General features: G+C 33.5%; 1 protein-coding gene across 1 annotated transcript in view; it reads right to left on the bottom strand.

Annotated features, from left to right (window-relative positions):
- Positions 1-25,637, bottom strand: part of LOC138320404 (dopamine beta-hydroxylase-like) — a 56,290-nt gene that overhangs the window by 15,628 nt on the left and 15,025 nt on the right. Inside the window, exon 2 of the mRNA XM_069263352.1 lies at positions 9,498-9,696. Within this exon, the coding sequence (XP_069119453.1) occupies positions 9,498-9,696 (199 nt within the window). The remainder of the gene's footprint in view (positions 1-9,497; positions 9,697-25,637) is intronic.

Below are 25,637 nucleotides of genomic sequence, written 5' to 3'. Positions count from 1 at the left end.
ACCAAAGGAAAATAAAGCGAATAGATATTTTTCAAGCTTTCTAATTCTCAGAAATTCAATAATTTACCTGTATGTCTCAATATGATCGGACATGTTTGTGAAATACTAATTCTTAATTACAATTTAAAACCACATCAACGGATCTTAAACTCTAAAGGACTATATAATGCTAGAAAGAAAGAAAGAAAGAAAGAAAGAAAGAAAGAAAGAACGTGTAATTGTTAAAACTTAGCAAGGAAACATTCCATTATTATGATTTGAAAACGACTTCGAGTCAAGTAAAATACGCTCAGGAAATTAGCGCAATGTTTATACTTTTTTCCTATTTTCAAGATTGGTATTGATGATAGATGGTGACGAGACATAAGGGAAGTCTAGTCTGTCTTCCGTATCCTTATCAATATCTAAATGGAGTCAGACGTTCTTTGTGAAATAAGACAGAAAATTATGACAGTTTGGATGTAAATAATGATATAATCTTTATCACTACCTCCGTATGCAATATGCAGCGGTAAACCATCAATTTACCATGGAAACCTTAACACAAACATACATCTGATAAAATGTAATGTTTATTTTGTCGCTACCTTCAAGTCGATGGAGAACTGACGTAATTATATATTAGACATTAGCTCGCCTTGATGAACGAAGACATCCGATGAACTTCAAGAAAATATCTACTTCAGAACAGATACATGTAAACCATATAACATTTTGTTTTGGTTTTAAATCAGTTTCTCACGCTTAGCTAAGTTACAGATAAACTATATACAACGACTTATTTTCCGTTTTCATGCTTCACTTATTAATAAAGTGGATTTAATTTCGTTATGGAAAAAAATTACTGTTCTACTGAGCCTATGATTGACGCTTTCGCTGAAATCAATTTTCCTGATTTCTTATTGCTTGTGAAATACGCAAAATTAAAAATATTAAGATAACAACAGACAACGAACGATGTGGTGGAATCCATTCTTAATGATTAGTCTGTCACCAGATTTCTTGGTTTCATTTCTAACGTAATTAATGAAATAAAATGTCCCGATTTCCTTGCCAATTTGATTATATCTTCCATTGTTCTGCTGGTAAACTCATATTAACAAGAAATGTGACATTTTTTGTCTTATGGGAAGACACCATCTGGTCAGATGTTTCTGACAATCTCGTGTAATTGTTATTGTACCCCCCGGACATTGGGGCTGGACCCTCCGTAATCTAGTAATGTCGATTTGTCATCCTTGGCCGTGTCGAAGTGCTAATTAGGCCTTGTGAACAAGTGTAATGACGTCGAGGCGATTGTCCGTGATAGCAGTAGGCGTTTTATATCAGCTGCCTGGTCAGTTCAGGATGATTTTATTGTTAAATAGAACAGCTTACTCTAATAACGGCCACAGTCGACCTCAGTACCACACACACAATAATGAACTTGGTTTTATTGCCTTTTGTTGGTCGATTTGGTTTAGAAAGGACACACTCTTGGCACGCATTGCAGATTGTCACATTGCTGCACTCTTTTTGGACAAATAAAAAGTCTGCATGATCTAATGAATTAAATTATTATCTCCATGTGTTTAAGACCAAATGTTAGCATTAGTTTGGCTTCCTTGCCGATATGTTTCGAAAAATAGAGTTTACCTGTCCACCGTAACGAACTAAAAGGCACTTTTCACCGTAACCATGCTAACGTCCCATTTGCCCTCATTGGAATTGAATATTAGCCAAGGTGTTATAAAAAGGATATCACTAGTCAGTCTCTATTATCATTGTGTAAAGAACTACGATGGTTTGGCGATCGATCAACTGTCAGCACCTTGCACCTGCACAACGTGGATTACTACGAGAGGGTTAATACATGTATTGCATGTTGTCACTTCCCATATGTCCATCTGTCCATTGTAGTCACATCTTCAAATAAAATATTCTGAAATGAAAATATTTTTGGTTTTGAACGTGGATGGTGCGGTCGAATTTTTATCACCGGTGTCCTTCCTCAATTACAACCCTACCTCAACGACGTCAATATATCCTTACTTGGCAACACCGCTGCTAGTTTTTGCTCGCATGTCTGAGATATTGCTCGCAAGCAGAGGGGAAGAGAAAATTGAAAAAAAAAAATATATAAATCCTATTTGACAGCGGCGAATGTGGTTGCTTCAAAATGCCATTGGTGCGTTTTGTCATTCTTAAAAATTCCATGTACCATCTTCCTTATAAAAAACAGTTAAGTTTGTGGCCGGATAAGGTTCTTTCGTCAGATTCTAATTGTAACACGCATGTTTATGTCGATCTCATGTGTGGTCTCAACACCCCATCTGAAACTCCTTAAATATCCGCATGGCACTTCATGTGTTATAACGATTACTGAGCAATTATCAACTCTTTTTGAACAAAGTCGTATAAACATATATGACATGGCACGACCGCTTTGTAAATAACTGGCAGCACCTGCTAAAATGTTAAAATCAATGTGTGTTGTACATTTAATAGAATTGCTGTAAATCCGTCTGTCTGGTGAGTAACGGTAACATACTAAAGTTATCGTATTCTGAGTGGATGATTGATATTGTAAAGTCAGCTAAAAGACCTTTCATCAAATAATCCATTTCAACTTTCGTGAAGAAAAACCATTAACCAAATATGCGAAATATTTATCTAATACATAGTTGCATTTATTTTAACGAAATTTTCAATACAATGATCCAATCGAAAATAAATTCGGCTGGTATAAATGTCATTATGTTATATTTAGATATTTTATGGCATACCGGTAATAGGTTGTTTTAGCATATACTAATAAACATCATTTAGGCTATATCCGATACACAAAAGCAACTTACATCAAATAACATCAAAGTTGAAAGCTACTTGATAAAGTACAAACCACTATAGACAACTTAATATACTGATTCATGTTTCACTAATACTTCAAACATATGGTTCTCGTTTTAATTTACTTTTTTTTTTACTTTTAAATATTTAAGTTTCCAATGATAAACATCTAAACAGATTCTTATAACTCTTAATGTTTTATAAAAAAATCGTTTGAAGATTTTTCAAAAACTGATGTCTGCCACATCTTTTACATTAACATTGATACGTATGCCCATCAATATTGCATGTAACATGCTAAGCCCTTTCATTGGAAATGACATTGATTACGTTTGTTTGATTTGTCTCTCATACAAGCAGCATGTAACTTAACACCGTGCGATATAATGTAACACTCAAGTACATCTAGTCAAATCCGATCTCTAAATTTCCCCATCGGGATAAAGATAGAAACGGTAGATAGTTTTCATTAAGACGAATTCTTGTCTAATGTTACAGCGACATTGATGTAAATATACTTACAAACACTTTTGGAATTTTGTGCTAATGCCCACCATATTTGATAACGCAAAATGCATACTCATACAGCTCTTGATATATCGACTAGGCATAGAATTAGTGCATACAGATTTTTGATACAACTTATAAATATGAAAAACAAAAATGCTGAAAAATCTTCTAGATTCATATCGTAAATGATCCATACTTGAGGTACAATACGATTTGAACGAAAGCCATTACTCCTTGGCATTTTGCATTATACATGAACGCTATCAGCTATCAGCAGTCAACTGGTCTCCGAATCAGAATACGAAAGACATGTTTTAAAGATTTAAGTGAAATAGCTAATGCATTTTGAGATTTTACGGCACGGGTTTTTATTTCTGGAATTGCACCAATTTTTTAGACAAGCTGCCAGAATAAACTAATACTACAAGCGTTTGTAATTGTCTGTTTTAGCAATATTTAATATTAAGAAAAAGGAACGGCAGGAAGATACATTTTTGAATGACTTGATTGATTTGATGTATGTAAAACCGAGAGAGGAGTTCATGTATTTATAACATAATGAAAAAGTTTGCGCTATAAATATTAAACAAATTCAGCAATCTTTGGTTATGGCGTATTAAGTCCTTCAGCATGAAAGATAGAAACATTTTTTGGCAATCATCACTTGCATGCAATATGTTGGAAATCAATATGTGCATGTTAAAACTAGAAACTACACAATGTATAATTGAATATGTTCAAGCTCCGTCGTCAAAATTAGATTAATATTTCTTACGAAATGAGCGATGAAACTAGCAAAATGCTTTGTTTCCCGTTTCATTTTTAACCAAACTCTAATATCATTATTTAGACATATCAAAGGGCGTCGTAATGAACAATACACTAGACGTTTGTTCTGTTAAGTCAGTTGGAAAGCAATAATTGGCAGAGCAATTTTTGCCGTGATTACATTTGTTCAATTATAAAATGAGATAATGTGTGTCTACTGTATGATTTTCAGATTAACTGACGTTTCAATATCATATTTGAAAGGGCTTAGAGGCTTAGGGCTTTATTCATGATATATACTTCACATTGTCGCAAATATGATACGTAACATGCAGTAAGTGATGATGAGTCCTAAATAAACCGTCGTCGAAGCATGTCGCAAGAACAGTGTCGCCGAAAAATGTCATTTCATGTATTTTATATGTATGTTGTATGTATGTACTTACAACATAAAACTAGAACACATGATGTCAAAAGCGATTTAACCTTTTATCGTGATCCTATTACATAACACTACTATTTAGTTATATATGTACTGACACTACAGAAATAAAACCTGAAATAAAACCCACTTCGTAGTAGATTCACACTGGGGATAAATGAACTGAAGCGTCATTACCATAACTTGAGCAGACATATAGTGCAGCAATAAATGTACAAACGTCTTGAATAACTGTCAAGACCTTCCTAACCAATATATATCGCCATTCCACAACATTTTTCCTAATTACTGGCTGTCCACTTTTAAGAGTGAAAATCGACCTATATTAACAGGGGTCGCTGTCACATGGGATCCTAACTAGGTTTAGGACCAGTCTCATGTTAATAACTCGTAATAACATTCAATATATCGCAAAATAACAAGAATGTCAAATAAACACTTTACAGAGGACATAATTGTGCTGTTAGATAGGATGAAGCTTTTCTAAAGAGATTCCAAAAATAATATTAACCTGAAAAACATGTTCTTACAAAATATTATACTGGTCTCAAAATGTTAAAATCAAAACTGGTTTATATAATAAATAATCAGTTTATGCAAGTAACTAAAACGATAGAAGCATATACTTTTACTGCATATTTCATTATTAATAATAGCATCAACTCGTGACTTGTATGGCCATCAAATACACATATGCATAATTATTGACTTTCAATTGTGATTTGATTGGTACTGATTTTAAAGACACTAGTTTTACATATTTATTACTAACCAGACAGCTGTGTTTTAATTAACGTCAACATGCAATATTGAAAACTAGAACTGTCGCCAGAGTGGACGACTAGTACCCTTGCTGCTCAAAATTAACTAATAACTCCATTAATAGGGGACAGCAGAACCCTATATAGTTTACTCAACTCCCCTATATATCGGGGTTCTGTGTACCAAATTTTATCAGAATCTGTCAAGTAGTTTAGGAGGAGTTCGCCGGATAAAATTGTGTCTATAGACAGACAGATTTACACCTCACCACCGTTAACTTCGTTGCGGGGGTATATAAAAATCAATTAAATACATACTTGCTTTATTAATATTTATTAATATAGAAAGCTAAAACGATGACATTATCATAAGGATGTATATTGAGATTTAATGGTAGAAATCACCCAAAAACATATCGTTCTTGTACCTTACACATTTCCAAGTTTAAGTTTTTTATGTATTTTTCTAGCTGCCAGTCCTAGGCTAGTTTTACTGGGTCAGAATAAGAAATCTGTTACTAACCGACAGACAGTTGGATCTCAGCCTGATAAGAACTGGTGTGATTTTCCAATTAAAGAGTGTTCACATTGATTGTATCACTCATGGGAGATGCTAATTCTATAATACCTCACTGATGCGGAGCCTAGGTTTTGATATGAGATCGGTGAATTACTAATTCAAGAACAAGAAATTTATCTTAATTTTGTAAGACATTGCGCCTTCAGATGTCGCTCAATGTAGTCCATTATCACATGAGTGACTAGTTCATGCTGAAATCAATTGCCATACGCCTTACATTGTCCTTGTTTTTTGCAATGACGAGGGAAAGAAGATCATTTTAAGTGAATAATGTATACTACATTTCATATATGGATCTGATACCCAGCACTGCTCCTATTGACAGAACAGTATCTATAACTTAACAAATACTACTAACATCATATATGGATCTGATACCCAGCACTGCTCCTATTGACAGAACAGTGTCTATAACTTAACAAATACTACTAACATCATATATGGATCTGATACCCAGCACTGCTCCTATTGACAGAACAGTATCTATAACTTAACAAATACTACTAACATCATATATGGATCTGATACCCAGCACTGCTCCTATTGACAGAACAGTATCTATAACTTAACAAATACTACTAACATCATATATGGATCTGATACCCAGCACTGCTCCTATTGACAGAACAGTGTCTATAACTTAACAAATACTACTAACATCATATATATGGATCTGATACCCAGCACTGCTCCTATTGACAGAACAGTATCTATAACTTAACAAATACTACTAACATCATATATGGATCTGATACCCAGCACTGCTCCTATTGACAGAACAGTGTCTATAACTTAACAAATACTACTAACATCATATATGGATCTGATACCCAGCACTGCTCCTATTGACAGAACAGTATCTATAACTTAACAAATACTACTAACATCATATATGGATCTGATACCCAGCACTGCTCCTATTGACAGAACAGTATCTATAACTTAACAAATACTACTAACATCATATATGGATCTGATACCCAGCACTGCTCCTATTGACAGAACAGTATCTATAACTTAACAAATACTACTAACATCATATATGGATCTGATACCCAGCACTGCTCCTATTGACAGAACAGTATCTATAACTTAACAAATACTACTAACATCATATATAACCCAGTACTCTATTTAATTTGAAATATCCTGAATCCGTCAATATACGGTATATTTACGTTCAATAACGTATTCAACTCAAATACACGAGCTATCTTCTGATGCTTTACCAATATCTCGACAGATTATATCTTATGTCATACTATCTCGACGGATTATTTGATTCATTCCCATTATCTTAAGGGATTATTTTATTATTTACCTCTATCCCAACATACTTTATGATGTCATACCATTATCTCGACAGATTATCTATCTTGACAGATTATCCGATGCGTTACTGTTATCTCGACAAATTATCAGATGTCATACAAATGTACCATTATCTCAACAGATTATCTATCTCGACAGATTATCCGATGCGTTACTGTTATTTCGACAAATTATCAGATGTCATACAAATGTACCATTATCTCGATGAATTATTTGTAAATTATATGAAGCCATACCATCATTTATTATGCTATAATAAAAAATAAGGTTGGTAAAATAATTAAGTTATTGAAGGCAAGAATATGAAATACCCCAGACACATAATATATATAGATTTCAATGGGATGCGCTTATACGGAATACTTCTATGGATCCAGTGTGTAAATGTACAAATGTGACATGCACACAAGGAAACAGTTCATTAAAAGATCAGGATGCCAATAAACACCACTAAGGTATCACTAAACTAAGTTTACATAATTTGCAACATCAAATGACATTGGTTTAGTAATTACTGTATTTCAGTATGAGAAACCCCAATGTAGAGTATGTGATGGAGAGATTGATGTAAAGCTGAAGGATATTGTATTAAGACGTCCTATAGTACAACTTGTTCACAACAATGTGACATTGAATTACATAACCTCAAGTCACACGTGGCTTGGTTGACCTCATGGCGAGGATTGTATAGCATGTCTCACACAAGACTAGCTCCAATTTGTTTATTTTTGACATAATTGACATAACATGCATTACACGTGGCATTTTGTGTCAAACTAAGAGGGTCAGTGACTTCATGATCAGGATACACAAGGAGAAATGTGACTGGAATAATCAGTTTATTTTGGTTTTCAATATTCTTTTACACATTGTGTTAATACATGGAATAACGATTTTCCACTTTAAATCAGTTATTCATGCCAACTTTATTTTTTAATTATACACAATCAAATTAAACAGACTACCACAATAATGTTTAGGTATAAACAATCATCATATTGGCTATAAAAATGATACAGAAAATCGATTTAGATCAATCATATCTTAGCTCATTGTATCTGGTCCGATAAGCACTAAAATGTTTCTAAATGAAATATTTCATTTTCATGAATTTTGTCGTTCACGCCAAGTGTATGGATATAAATTACATAGCCTGTTATAGCCTTATAATTTTCTTGTCTTTCTACTATTAATTTCCCCTTAATATTCCTGTATCCCTACACCATCGTTAGCTAAGTAATGATGCACACGTAATCATATTGTTCCTCCGCTTACTCTCACCGACATCATATTTAACCAATTGTGATACCCCTACATAACCCTTCTACTCGCTCGGAATCAGGATTTGGGTGTGCCTATATGACACTTGATGGAGATAGTCTCAAATTTCGTTCCGTAAGTTATTGATCCTTTTGATTTTTGAATATATCGTTACCGGTTATAAGCGTACACGAGACTCGTGCCATTACGGCGTTATTGGTATTTCCAAAAAGATTTTTTTTCTGTTTTAAATTGGCCTGATAATATCATTGAAACAGGCACGTTGGCGGTAGAGGAATATTCTGCAGAGATCTAATTTGTAGGAAATGTCAAGGATAGCGTGATCACAAACTCAATACAAGTCTGCAAGGTTTACTGCGATCATTTGTGGTGTTGCTTGAATATAAAGAAAAGGAAAAATAAGCTTACTTTGAAATACGTTATTTACACATGGAAACGGAAACACACATATTATGCCGCGTGTTATCTATGTTGTCAGCATGCGTTCTAATTTTAGCAAATTAACATTTTGAAATGTAATTGGATTGAAAAATATTCCATTGTGTTTCTAACTAATTAGTGCGCTACAACTTAAATGCGTTTAAAACCAAAAACAGTGTCCCCCATCCGCTGTTGATATATTCATTAGGTGTTAATTGTGTTTTCAGTAAATAATTTCCGTTGACTCTGTATTTTGGAATTAATGTGGGGATTCCTTTGCTGTTAACTATTGAAATATATATCAGCATAAGGTCAGTTCTAATCTTTTACGACAGGACCTCGTATGCGAAAGACACGAGTATTACAGAGCTGTCTTACAGTGTCTTTCCCACTGTAATAAACTCCTCATCGAGGTTTCTTTGGACATCAAAGATGATAGTTTATTTGGAGTGAAAAGCCTACCTTCCACAGCGACGTTTAACTTAAAATAAATGATATGCCTACCTTTCGCTGTTTTGGAGATAAATGCTTTATGTCTACCTTTAGTTTATTTGAAGATAAATGTTATGCCTACCTTTCCTGCTCTGACGAAGTCTGCGCCGAAGGGATTCCTGTCATCTCCACCATCTAAATGCTGATGGCCTACGCCTTTCCAGATTTCCTGTGGGTCACATGGATTCGGGACCCTGTCTCCGTTTGGAATACGCTCCCGGAAGTATGGAAAGCCAGCGGACTCCTTCTGCACCAGGACAATGGCCAACAATACCATATACCTGAAATATAATACAATATAAATTGGTCAGCTAGTCTTAATTGTCGTATCAATACATAAACGTATTAAATATAATGAAATGTTAATCATAGCAGTATCATAAAATGTTAATAATAATAGATAATACATCATGACTACTTTCGATTTCATTAGAGTTATTTCATAATTGAATTTAAATTTACCATACCAATGTGAAACTTACAGAGGCAGTACTAAGAGTTTATTGCATAATTTCCGTGAGACTCCTAACAGTTTCCTCAAAAGTGTTCGAAGGTGTACCGTCCGAACTTGTGATATAAAAAACGGAAATACATCTCAGCGATGAAAAGACTTTAGATGGCACATTACCAGAAACTTTCAATCACCAGGAGCATTAAGTATACGATCAGTTGGTTAACAAGTGAAGTTTTGGGTATGGTAGATGAGTTTATCTTGTGTTTTGACATGTGTGTACGCATTGTCTGTTTTTGCAACAATATCGCAGCAGCGTGTTACAAACCGCACAAAGGGTTGATTGTAAAGGCGGGCCTATGTCAGTGTATATATATCATGATCTGTTTTTACAATATACTCAGGAAAAAATCAACATGATAGATATTCACATCTCATGTAACATAATACAATGGAATTGGTGTGACTTCTTGGAACTAGAGGACGATTATTTTCCTTGTGAATACTAGCCGCAATATACCTGTCGGGGAATATGTAAGCATTGACTAGTAAGTCAAAAACTTCCGTGTTCGATCTCTGACGAGTCCAGTGATTAAAGTCCTGCGCCCTGATAAATAATAAAAATGAAAAAATGCGCATACGCATGATTTTGAACAGCCGATCTTGTTACAATAATACGAAAAAAATATAAGAAATGAACATCGGTTGAAGTGCAAATACAAGCATGTATTTCAATCGGTATCATATTGCATAATTCAATGGTGTTCTTATGTTATCTACAGGTTTCAAGTTTACATATTACAAGTATGTATTAATGAGTGTTACTAGGTACATAACCACCAGTTGTTTCACATCAATGGACAGTTGTCTACTTCTAAATACCAAAACAGTGTAATATTGTTGATTTTCTACTGAACACGTTTGTATGATAGCATCTTTTCAACCCAAGTCTTTCCCTGATTAATTTTAGAACCTCAACAACTGTTAAATAAACTTATGTTCTTTGGCATTCCCTAACATCGACATTTTTTGTATTTATACAAATACACGGTTTATGATGTTACATAATTAATTACCCTATATTACACATAAGATGAGAGTCACTGAAGTATTAACATGCTTTGAATTAATAGGTATTTTAGGCACGCATCAACTTGAGGTTGGCTATGTAGAGAACTATACTAGGTATATGTTATATTGCACATAAAAGATAAACGTTTTGAAAAAGACCGTCGTGTATATGTAAAACAAACAGCACCTGACAGGTGCTATTCTGACTTCAGGATATTTTCCCGAATTTTTGCATCTTTTCCTGCATATAATTAATAAACGTACGTAATTACATAGAATAATTTTTTTTTCCGATATCATCGCACATCGTGGCCCAAAGTATAATTGAACCAACAGCACGTGCTACGTTTTATACATGACAGTATCAATGCCTTGATTCCAAAACGTAGATTATGCCACTTGCTATTTATTTGGGCGTATACTTTTTCGATATATCCCTGATCCCCAGCGGGGGACTGCGTCATAGTTATCTCCCCTTCTCTGACCTTTGATAAACCAGGGGAATATAACTATAGATTACATACGGCACGCTATATGTTCTGTATCTTAGTCTGATTTCGGTGTCACGTTGAGGGTTTACCAGATATTATATGTAGCTGTAACTGATGAAAGTGTAATGTAGTCGCCTCAAATCAACCCTACCAATATATCTAGTGATATTATCTTATCAGCACAATAATGGGGTTATTTTGAATCAGAGTCAAAATAAATTCATCTTACAGACATTCTTAAAAATAAATAATTTATAAGTTGAGTGCACATTTTAACATTTGGTAATACAGTTCTGGCACCGATGTCTGATCACAATAACGTTAGTAGTGGATTAATAGAGGAAGACGTGTGTAGTACAGACATGAGATGATTACAATCCAGCAGAGGTACAATCTGAGAAGACAACCTGATAAGTTCTAAAATTAACATTGATTAATTTGACATGTTTGAGGTCGGATAACTAAGCATTAGTGGTATTCAGGAAGATATGACACCTTTAATGTCATATTAAACTCTCGTTTTCAGAATTCAAGACATTAAACTGTTTTTTATTTAATTTGTTTGAACGGAATGAATAATCTTTGTCTGGTAAATATGCAATATATTGTTTTAGGACATATCAGACTTATTCATGATAAACCCTACAGTGATATGTTCATTATTGCTTGTATACATCAATTTTCTTTACTTGTTGTTAGTAAAAAACACGATGTTCCAGAACATACTACCGTTACATACAATGTTTCACTTCACTGTACTACTATAACAGAATAGACTATACACGAATAATGCCTTCGATAACATAGAGTTTTCCTGCAATGTATTCTAAAACAATGCATAATGTTTTTACATCACTAAAATATGGTCTTTGATAATTCTTGGTGAGATGTTAAGAAAATATAGAACCAGCGATGCGACAGCGGAATTATTTACAATCAAAAACGACTTGGAACTTATATTAAACATTCCGCCACCAGGGATGTTTCTTAAGTCCCAAATGGCTTAAATTTACAGAAACAGCACACACCACAGAAACATTAACTACGATTGTGATTGTGTCGGCTTCTCAGGAGATATATAATAAATCAGTTAAATGCGATACCAAGTGGCGTATGATCATTGTTTTACGGCTGATAAAGTAGTGTAAATTGTAGGAAGCACAGAGCGCTTATAAGACTGATAAACGGAAGTACAGGCGCGTTGGCATGGTAAAGGCGCGTTCGGTACACTGGTCGTGGTATCTCCTGCCCACATAAAGATACCTTGATGGCAGGATTCGGGATTTCAGAGAAATAATCAGATAACGGGACAGGGAAATCAATAAAAGACAACAAAGCTACGCTAAAACGTGTTAAGGGCGTAAATTAGTAAACAAGAAGACCTTTGTTGTAAGACGCTTTACTGTGACTTGGTAAACCAGCGGGCCACACAAACCAACCTGAAACATTGGCATTATTGTCGGAGTTTTCATCTGCCAATTGCATATTCTATATTTTGCAATAGGGAGAAAAAACAAAGTTCGACATATAGATCAAACAACATTTATACAGTTGAATGGTTCTAGCATAAATACTGATAGAAATATGAAATCTACAATGGTTACCGATATTTCCAAGTACTCATTTTAGTTGTCTTAGTGTCCGTACTATTGAAAGCATACAAATGAATGCATCAAACCTACTAGAGCAAAAGTGATCGGCCATAATATCTACTCTTGGATATGGAATTTATATTCACATTCTATTGATGGAATCATCGGTCTACAGCATGTTACCCTTAGTATATGTATATCAGGATGTTAAAACTTTAAACGCCCTCATAGATAGTTACTGTCAGATAGAGAGTCTGTGGTACTACGATGGAATGTGGTTTATTGTGACAGAGAGGGGAAGCTGATCTGAATACATAACCACTAGATTATATTGAAAGTTTAAGGATGATTTCTTACCGTTCACCTTCCTGATTTATACAACAGTTGAGAGGACGGTACCTCCGAGACAGAATTTAGTGTATGTCAAACGAAATTCACTGAAGCATAGAAATGCATTTAATATTAGGAACCTAAAAAATGCTCAGCTAATATTAGGAGCAAAGAAATGCTCAGCTGCATAGAAATGCTCAGCTGCATAGAAATGCTCAGCTAATATTGGGAGCATAGAAATGCTTAGCTGCATAGAAATGCTCAGCTGCATAGAAATGCTCAGCTTATATTGGGAGCATAGAAATGCTCAGCTGCATAGAAATGCTCAGCTAATATTGGGAGCATAGAAATGCTCAGCTGCATAGAAATGCTCAGCTAACATTAGGAACATAGAAATTCTCAGCTAATATTAGGAGCATAGAAATTCTCAGCTAACATTAGGAACATAGAAATGCTCAGCTAATATAAGGAACATAGAAATGCTCAGCTAATATTAGGAACATAGAAATGTTCAGCTAATATAAGGAACATAGAAATGCTCAGCTAATATAAGGAACATAGAGATGCTCAGCTAATATTAGGAGCATAGAAATGCTCAGCTAATATTAGGAGCTGTTGTTAGAGCTGTTTTACGCTGTATCCATCGCTGTGTAAAATTATTTTAGGCAGACCAATGTCAGGTCATCTCTGAGTTTGGGTAACAGTTTCTAGTGAAGCCCATTACTTCATTTATCTGTGATTACTGATTACTTGATAAAAGCTTGGTACCTTCAGCACCACTGAAGGTGATTGCACTGATTAAGGGATTCCCGCCATGTGTTGGTCAAAGTCATATCTGCATGATAATCATATTCCGCTAATTAACTAATGTATTTTTATTATCTTACAATAACATTTAGAAAAAAAATTATGCCTTCATAATGAGTTTAACATGATTTGGTTTGCAGGGAGAACACATATCTTATCTGTTTGTTTGAAAATATTAATTAAGGATTGGGTAATTGGACTAAGCATTTGTATAAGTTAGGATTATAAATGTGTTTACAATTATGTTGAAGATATATGTGTAGTTTAGTTTGAACCCCTAAACGCGTCCTACACAGTATGTAATTACCGGTAAGGTTCATGATAAAGCAGACCGGTATGAAACTAGAAATGATCTTTGATAATTGAAAGATTATATATCTTTATACTCAATAAAAAAACAACCAAAAACATCATTATGAAATGCAGATTGAGCTGTAATGAGATAATTGGCAGAAAAAGAATCTGCCAATCAGAAAGTCGTACTAAATATGAAAACAAACAAAAAGTAATCATATATTGATGAAGTTAAAAGATAGTGACGTCAATAATTAAATGAAGAAACAAATCCGAGAATGGTGCCAAAAGCCAAAGTTATCATGACGTCACAATAAAGACGTCGACGTTATATGTACCTGGAAAAATCCACTGGAAATCAATGGAAGCACACTTTTAAACTATTTTATTTGATCAAGTAGTCTGACACAAATTAATTATAATCATTGAAATAAATTTTGTCTGCATTTTTTTTGTAAAATACCGCGTTTTCACACAGTTTGCAAACAAAATGTCTTCTATACTGCGATGAAGATAATAGTGACATCACGTTAACTGAGTACTGATACCAATAATACCACAATCCACTGAACTATTTGTTAACATCTCATAAACCAATACGCAGACTATGTGGTTTACCCAGCTCTACGTCAGTGACACATAGCCGGAATAGTGACGTCGCGTTTCCGCCGTCGGTATGCAGTGATGCCATCCTATCCCGCTGTCTGGTATGTTCTATCTTCATCGATCAGGTCTACTTGTGTTAAGTGGTTTGATTGCAGACATCGGACCTCTTTGCTGAGTCTAATAACCTCACACCAATTACCGACTGTGCGTACGTGCATCGCACGTGTAGAAGTACCATTAGCGCGAAGGACAAGTTAATCAAGCGTTGGTGTTGACTTTTAAATTACATATCATATCAAGGATCTCATTATTAAAATTTAGGGAGTTTCTATTCCTTCGTCTCTTGGTGTGCTACACTTATATTCTGCAGACCTTTCCCGTGATAAATACAAGTGTAATCTGCTTACCGTCTTTATAACCTTATTCTCAGATTCCGATAGAGTAGTTATGATGTACAAGCTATAACATAAACACTACTAGAGACCACTTTATTTGTTTAGATGTATTAATACCGATTAAGTTCCATATATGAACTATTGTGTCAAATGATTCTGTATATATATATATATTTATAAAGGAGTTGATCTCAATTTCATACGACTAGTTATGCGTTGTATTTAACACCTACAATGTACCAAGTCAGTTTGTAAACAGTATCAGTTCCGTTACAGTTAACATAACAGAAGGAGTGTAGAGTATCAAAATGGCAGTTCTAGTTTTATACATAATGTAGGGCAAGAATAAACTAAAAGCTTGGCACTTAACGAAACATCCTGTATGTGAGTTGCAATGTTAATCTCTCCATTGACAACACTACCATTATAAGGTCCAACGCCTTTGACATAGATAGCTGATCAATGTTTGAGCTATCGGAGTTAGAGGTAGCAGACATAATGGCCGAAATATTTTATTTATTGTCTGACTTTGGTACCATGTCCATTATCTTGGGAGTCTCTGGTCCCATTGTGTCATATCCTATTATCTGCCAGTTAAGCTACATTTAACTCTACTGCTCCCCAGTGACGACAGATTAAGACAAAATGGAACCATTCCAGTTTGTGGTGATGCTATTCGACAAGATAGGGACAGCTTTGAATTAACGCCCATTGACTAGTGCGATGAGGGGATATATATCAAACAAACACATATAGTTGTCGATAGCTTCCATTGTGCAGGTATCAGCTTTTGTAAGGGATAAATTGTCAGATTCATTACCCAAGAGAATACTTACACGGTCTTTAAAACGATATCGGAGCAATTGTAACATAAGAGTCATATTGTTCTCCAAACCTATACACTCTGACCATCAGACCTATAGATTACGGACCCAAGGGGGTCGATTTAAGGTGTCCACAGCTATTGAACAGACAAATATAAAATTTACCATTGGTGGTTTACAATTGCACTGATAATATTCCTGTACTTTAGCTAGCTGATGCCTCGACACATCTCTGAGAAGACAATTTCATTTAGATAATATATCCATGCTTTACTTTTCCGACTCAATTGGCATCAGTTTATTGTAAAGTGAGATACCAATAGTTGTTACTTGAGAAAATAATATTACATGGGCCAGTTTGCTTGATAGAGGTCTCTAAGCCATCGTGAGCTATTCTTGTAGGTCAGCACTGTGCATACCTCGTGCTGACCAGCCAAAGCCGTCACTTGAGAGGAGATCCCATCTCCCTATTTTGTACTCTGAAGAATTATATATTCAAACATTAGAACAACTGTTCCATAATCGTTCATGTTTCTTTATTTATTTGACATATTTCAAATAGAACTAACCATTTGTTTTAATTTGCATGTTTGCGAGCCGTGCGATATGCATTTAAAGCAATGCACTGTGTCGATACTATATGCAAACATATCGAGTTAGTTTAAATCCGTCTGGTCAACGACAGAGTAAATGTTTATCCTAGTATTTGTAAATCATCTTACATGTTTCTATATAGATCGTCCACAACTGTATTTCATTTGATAAATCATCTTACATGTTTCGATATAGATCGTCCACAACTGTATTTTATTAGATAAATCATCTTACATGTTTCGATATAGATCGTCCACAACTGTACTTTATTAGATAAATCATCTTACATGTTTCGATATAGATCGTCCACAACTGTATTTTATTAGATAAATCATCTTACATGTTTCTATATAGATCGTCCACAACTGTATTTTATTAGATAAATCATCTTACATGTTTCGATATAGATCGTCCACAACTGTACTTTATTAGATAAATCATCTTACATGTTTCGATATAGATCGTCCACAACTGTATTTTATTAGATAAATCATCTTACATGTTTCGATATAGATTGTCCACAACTGTACTTTATAAGATAAATCATATTACATGTTTCTATATAGATCGTCCACAACTGTATTTTATTAGATAAATCATCTTACATGTTTCTATATAGATCGTCCACACCTGTACTTTATTAGATAAATCATCTTACATGTTTCGATATAGATCGTCCACAACTGTACTTTATTAGATAAATCATCTTACATGTTTCGATATAGATCGTCCACAACTGTATTTTATTAGATAAATCATCTTACATGTTTCTATATAGATCGTCCACAACTGTATTTTATTAGATAAATCATCTTACATGTTTCGATATAGATCGTCCACAACTGTATTTTATTAGATAAATAATCTTACATGTTTCATGTTTCTATATAGATCGTCCACAACTGTATTTTATTAGATAAATCATCTTACATGTTACATGTTTCGATATAGATCGTCCACAACTGTATTTTATTAGATAAATCATCTTACATGTTTCGATATAGATCGTCCACAACTGTACTTTATTAGATAAATCATCTTACATGTTTCTATATAGATCGTCCACAACTGTATTTTATTAGATAAATCATATTACATGTTTCTATATAGATCGTCCACAACTGTATTTTATTAGATAAATCATCTTACATGTTTCGATATAGATCGCCCACAACTGTATTTTATTAGATAAATCATCTTACATGTTTCTATATAGATCGTCCACAACTGTATTTTATTAGATAAATCATCTTACATGTTTCTATATAGATCGTCCACAACTGTATTTTATTAGATAAATCATATTACATGTTTCTATATAGATCGTCTACAACTGTATTTTATTAGATAAATCATCTTACATGTTTCTATATAGATCGTCCACAACTGTATTTTATTAGATAAATCATCTTACATGTTTCGATATAGATCGTCCACAACTGTATTTTATTAGATAAATCATCTTACCTGTTTCTATATAGATCGTCCACAACTGTATTTTATTAGATAAATCATATTACATGTTTCTATATAGATCGTCCACAACTGTATTTTATTAGATAAATCATATTACATGTTTCTATATAGATCGTCCACAACTGTATTTTATTAGATAAATCATCTTCCATGTTTCATGTTTCTATATAGATCGTCCACAACTGTATTTTATTAGATAAATCATCTTACATGTTTCGATATAGATCGTCCACAACTGTATTTTATTAGATAAATCATCTTACATGTTTCGATATAGATCGTCCACAACTGTATTTTATTAGATAAATCATCTTACATGTTTCTATATAGATCGTCCACAACTGTATTTTATTAGATAAATCATCTTACATGTTTCTATATAGATCGTCCACAACTGTACTTTATTAGATAAATCATCTTACATGTTTCTATATAGATCGTCCACAACTGTATTTTATTAGATAAATCATCTTACATTTCATCGTCAACGTATAGATAAATCATCTTACATGTTTCATATAGATCGTCCAAACTGTATTTATTAGATAAATCATCTTACATGTTTCATATAGATCTGTCATAATCATCTGTACGTTTAACTGTATTTTAGATAAATCATCTTACATGTTTCGATATAGATCGTCCACAACTGTATTTTATTAGATAAATCATCTTACATGTTTCTATATAGATCGTCCACAACTGTTTTTATTAGATAAATCATCTTACATGTTTCTATATTTCCACAACTGTATTTTATTAGATAAATCATCTTACATGTTTCGATATAGATCGTCCACAACTGTATTTTATTAGATAAATCATCTTACATGTTTCTATATAGATCGTCCACAACTGTATTTTATTAGATAAATCATCTTACATGTTTCGATATAGATCGTCCACAACTGTATTTTATTAGATAAATCATCTTACATGTTTCGATATAGATCGTCCACAACTGTATTTTATTAGATAAATCATCTTACATGTTTCTATATAGATCGTCCACAACTGTATTTTATTAGATAAATCATCTTACATGTTTCGATATAGATCGTCCACAACTGTACTTTATTAGATAAATCATCTTACATGTTTCTATATAGATCGTCCACAACTGTATTTTATTAGATAAATCATCTTACATGTTTCGATATAGATCGTCCACAACTGTACTTTATTAGATAAATCATCTTACATGTTTCGATATAGATCGTCCACAACTGTATTTTATTAGATAAATCATATTACATGTTTCTATATAGATCGTCCACAACTGTATTTTATTAGATAAATCATCTTACATGTTTCTATATAGATCGTCCACAACTGTATTTTATTAGATAAATCATCTTACATGTTTCGATATAGATCGTCCACAACTGTATTTTATTAGATAAATCATCTTACCTGTTTCTATATAGATCGTCCACAACTGTATTTTATTAGATAAATCATATTACATGTTTCTATATAGATCGTCCACAACTGTATTTTATTAGATAAATCATATTACATGTTTCTTTATAGATCGTCCACAACTGTATTTTATTAGATAAATCATCTTACATGTTTCATGTTTCTATATAGATCGTCCACAACTGTATTTTATTAGATAAATCATCTTACATGTTTCGATATAGATCGTCCACAACTGTATTTTATTAGATAAATCATCTTACATGTTTCTATATAGATCGTCCACAACTGTATTTTATTAGATAAATCATCTTACATGTTTCTATATAGATCGTCCACAACTGTATTTTATTAGATAAATCATCTTACATGTTTCTATATAGATCGTCCACAACTGTATTTTATTAGATAAATCATCTTACATGTTTCGATATAGATCGTCCACAACTGTATTTTATTAGATAAATCATCTTACATGTTTCGATATAGATCGTCCACAACTGTATTTTATTAGATAAATCATCTTACATGTTTCGATATAGATCGTCCACAACTGTATTTTATTAGATAAATCATCTTACATGTTTCTATATAGATCGTCCACAACTGTACTTTATTAGATAAATCATCTTACATGTTTCTATATAGATCGTCCACAACTGTATTTTATTAGATAAATCATCTTACATGTTTCGATATAGATCGTCCACAACTGTACTTTATTAGATAAATCATCTTACATGTTTCGATATAGATCGTCCACAACTGTATTTTATTAGATAAATCATCTTACATGTTTCTATATAGATCGTCCACAACTGTACTTTATTAGATAAATCATCTTACATGTTTCTATATAGATCGTCCACAACTGTATTTTATTAGATAAATCATCTTACATGTTTCGATATAGATCGTCCACAACTGTATTTTATTAGATAAATCATATTACATGTTTCGATATAGATCGTCCACAACTGTACTCTATTAGATAAATCATCTTACATGTTTCTATATAGATCGTCCACAACTGTATTTTATTAGATAAATCATCTTACATGTTTCGATATAGATCGTCCACAACTGTATTTTATTCGATAAAACATCTTACATGTTTCTATATAGATCGTCCACAACTGTACTCTATTAGATAAATCATCTTACATGTTTCGATATAGATCGTCCACAACTGTATTTTATTCGATAAATCATCTTACATGTTTCTATATAGATCGTCCACAACTGTATTTTATTAGATAAATCATCTTACATGTTTCGATATAGATCGTCCACAACTGTATTTTATTAGATAAATCATCTTACATGTTTCGATATAGATCGTCCACAACTGTATTTTATTAGATAAATCATCTTACATGTTTCGATATAGATCGTCCACAACTGTATTTTATTAGATAAATCATCTTACATGTTTCTATATAGATCGTCCACAACTGTATTTTAATGTGATAACGTTGACTCATTACTACTGTCACAGAATGGTGATTCCAATCGGTAATCAATAACATGTCGGTGACGATGTGATATAACTGTTAAAGTTTAGCACAATTTTCCTTTGATTGATCTACGTAACCGTCAAATTAAAGTACAAAGTCATAAAGGAAATTGGCCCGATGTAATTATTTTCATGACAAACAAGATTTTAGCTGTCAAAAAAAAATTAAAAAAAAAAGAAAAAAAAAAGCTGAGGAGAACATAAAAATAAATGTTGAAACATTGAACTTAAAGCAAAGCAAGTACTCACATTATTTTCTCTGTTTCGAATTTTATTAGGTGTTTTGCAATACTGTATTGATGTTTACATTTTGTATTATTTGTTTTTCCCTATTTTACCCTCTTGCTATTTGGTTTATCTGGAGTTTCTATATAATTAGACGAATTGACAAGATTATGTTTGTCTTGAATACTAAACATTAACAAAGAGGAACTCGAAAACATATGGCAAATAAGGCATACGCTAAGACAATGATTTTAATACATAGAAAATATGAAATGTACTTAAAGTGAAAAATAGATAATATATTGTTAAAACTGCTGATTATACTCTAAAACATATGTAGAAATAACTACAGACAGGGAAATGGATTATATATATGATCTATAATCATTGTTTCAACAGTAAACTAAAATTACTAAAGTACACATGCTTAGGGACTCTACCAAATCATCGGATCCCTCTCGATAACACTAGAATGGAACAACTAGAGAATACCTCAATTTCTCTTCCCATCCAACGTGTCTAAGAGTTGCACTTGTCTTGATGAAGCAATGACCCTAGCGGATATTTTTTGTCAGAATACAAATAGGCAGTTTAATGCTGGACACGGCACAGAACAAATTTGCAATATTATCATCCGAAGAATTAAGTCGTTATTGACTTTGCTTTCACAAAATAAGTTTACTGGCTAGTTATTGGAAAATTCTCATTTCACTTTATTCAAGCACGCTATTATTTTTACCTTTCCCAGAATTGTAGACAGCGGATCGAAATCATTCTTTCAACAGCAAATGCAAACATACACAATGAAATTACGCCTTCCAACATAACACTCGGAATTAAAACTTTAACAGTGTTTTTCAAAGTGTAAGTATGGCGTGATGCATTAAATATTTGATAGAGTGTGCGTATAATCGGAGGAAGCAACAGCACGGATTCTTTAATGTTAACGACAATTTTATCTCCACATTCTTGTGCACGCGCAAACCTCATAATAGCAATTAATTTTGCACCGAGATGGCAGGGATGTGGTCTAGGATCTCCCGCTAGGAGGCAGGCCTCCTGGGGACGTGATTCATCCGGATCATACAGGCGTTTGTCGAGGCTATAATGAACTTTGAAGGACATTTGGGAGGAGAATTCTGATATGTTTTCACCTACAGAGAACCTTTACGTTAAGAACAAAACAAAAAATTTACACTAACTGTGTTTTAAGTAAGAGATAATAGTGATATCATTCAAACCTTTGGATATTGATGTTATATCTACGCCTGGAGTCATGGTCGTATGCAACACGACGGACAAAATGTTACATAGGTCTATCAGATTAGGGTAATTTATTGTATCGTTGTATGTTTGTATTAAGTCCACCTCTTAAAGAATAGAAGTAAAGGTGAAATTCAATAAACATTAGTTCTGAATGCCGAACCAATGTTTGACTTCTTTCCATGTCGATATACGACGATAATAACGCCAATGTCCAACATAGCGACTTTAATGATGTTACGGTGCTCATTCTGAATCATCTTTAGCAGCAACACACTTATAAACAAATGCACATTATGTAAGAAACATGTTGTCGTGCATTGTTTCATGAATTATGCTATAGAACTATATTGCTTTAACAGAAGTCTTTAGTTCTTCGTGGTATGATAACTAGTTGACAATTATTCTAAATTATTCTAAATGAGAGCAAATGTAACATGCATTTACTACACAAAATGAGAAATGTACGTGAGATACATCTTCAAACTATGGTAGTAGTGAACGTTGTTTGCGGAGATACAGATGGTGCAGTGTTATTGAGCGCACGTTTTTGCATTGACATTTAGGTCTGTTTGCGACGACATGCTCTTGAACCTTCCCCGGAGCTTTGCGTTGCGCTAGATCAAAGTGCACGAGATTTAGTGGCAATAAGTTCAGTGCTATTGGATCAGAGGCCTACGTGCAGGATCGTCAGACGACCTCTTACGACATATTGAATGGTTGATATAAATCGTTTTCAGGACGAATCTAGCAGTAGACCAGATTTATGCACGACATGGTTCTAGAGATGGACACAGCTCACGCAATACGTTCGGGGAAATCCGCTTTTGTGCTGAAATGATCTGATTAATTTGCACTCATATATGTCTTTGGTTCGTCAGGTCAACCTCTACATATCGACTAACTTAATGTGTACAAAATGTTTCATCAAAGTTTTATTTACGTATGCATTCGAAATCAGGACTGCCATTGTTCTCAAGCATGGCACATTTGAAGAGTAGTTCAGCGTTTGTGTACCAAAATGAAGATATTCGCGGGGACTGAAATTAGATTAAAGGACTATCAGATCACATACGATCGTATCACATCATATGCATTCATTAATGATTTCCGGTGTATATGGCTAGAGATAACTTTGTGTAACAATCTCTATCAGTAACACAATGTTGTGATTGTACCACGTGGAAGTCCTGTTAGCCTTTGATATGTGAAATGCATGCTCACATATATAATGCTAAAGTCTAGATGGATATAAATCAAGTCTGATTGTGCTACTATGTTAACATTTACATTATTACTTAAAAGAGTAAGTTATATTGTACCATTTTAATTTTCAAGTTAAAAAGTTGACTCGCAAAGACTTTACGAGATATTCACATGTTAGTGGGAAAAGGAGACTTGCAGGTTACGTTAAAGGGAAAATACTGTCATGATAATGTGCTCTTATCCGAACCATCAGAGACACATTGTATTCAGTTCGGAGGTTACTATAAGACACGTCGCATCCTTACTTGTGGATGGGAGGCTTCTCAATTCATGTATCATTACATGGTTATATCTCAAATGTACAATATGTTGATGACAGTTCCAGGGGCAAATTGTAATGTCGGTCATTAACTTAACTTTAACACAATTTTATAACCAATGGGGAATGGTAAACAAACGGAAAATTAACAGAAAATATCATATTGAGTTTCATTACTTTTAACGTGGAAAGATATCAACTCAATTTCAGAATGATGAAAACAGTAAACGGTATGTACAGTATACATTGTATCTTATGTGTAATTTATGAAGGACCATGTACGTCATCAGCTCTTATCTCAATTAATGATCTAAAGCACACAAAATACCTTTAGAAACGAAAAGTAATGTTTTACTCAAATTACTTCTTCCCATATAACCTTATCTTTCAATTGTATATTTAAGAAGTTTAGAAAAGTGTAAATGTGTACAAGATTGAGCTAAAGGGGCGATGAATAACATCATTTTGTCTGAAACAACAATCGGCAAACAGAAAAGAATGTGTTCAATATTTAATGTTTGTTGATCATGCATTAGCAGAGCTAACCTTAATTTTAGTAAGTCGGCAGTAACATACACAGTCATTAAACAGCAAATAAACATCAGCTATCAACCTGGTTATTCAGTGGTGCATTAATTAACAATAATAGTTATTGTTTGATCACCGTTCGTGCTGTAGTACAGATATCGATGTGTGGTGAATAGTATTGATTTCTAGGAATTATACGGTTAAAATGACATGAAAACGGCACTCATGTTTGAGTGAACGATACTGTGTATCAACTACTGGATAAAATCGATGTCTGTCCTTCCTTTCTAAATAATAGATTTTGACATTTATTTTGCGGTAGATAGGGTATTTATTTTGACCTACATACGACAAGGGACGACAGTCATACCTTGACAAAAAAGGTCAGATCTAGCAATTACGTTCAGAAGAAAATGACAGGTTTCCTTTCGTTGTTAATGTATACATATGGTAAATCGTAGATGTATGGGCTGTATCTAAAGGTAACGTGAGTGATCATCAACATAAGACATCATAGCAGACCATGACTATTGATATCCTTTGAGTGGTCATCTTTGTTCCTACTACATCATAGCAGACCAGAATTATTGATATCCTTTGAGTGGTCATCTTTGTCCCTACTACATCATAGCAGACCATGATTATTGATAACCTTGGAGTGGTCATCTTTGTTCCTACTACATCATAGCAGACCGTGATTATTGATATCCTTGGAGTGGTCATCTTTGTCCCTACTACACCATAGTAGACCATGATCATTGATATCCTTGGAGTGGTCATCTTTGTTCCTACTACATCATAGCAGACCAATA

This window comes from Argopecten irradians, chromosome 4 (assembly GCF_041381155.1).
Source record: "Argopecten irradians isolate NY chromosome 4, Ai_NY, whole genome shotgun sequence".
Lineage (NCBI taxonomy): Eukaryota > Metazoa > Mollusca > Bivalvia > Pectinida > Pectinidae > Argopecten > Argopecten irradians.
This window is presented reverse-complemented; position numbering and strand designations above follow the sequence as displayed.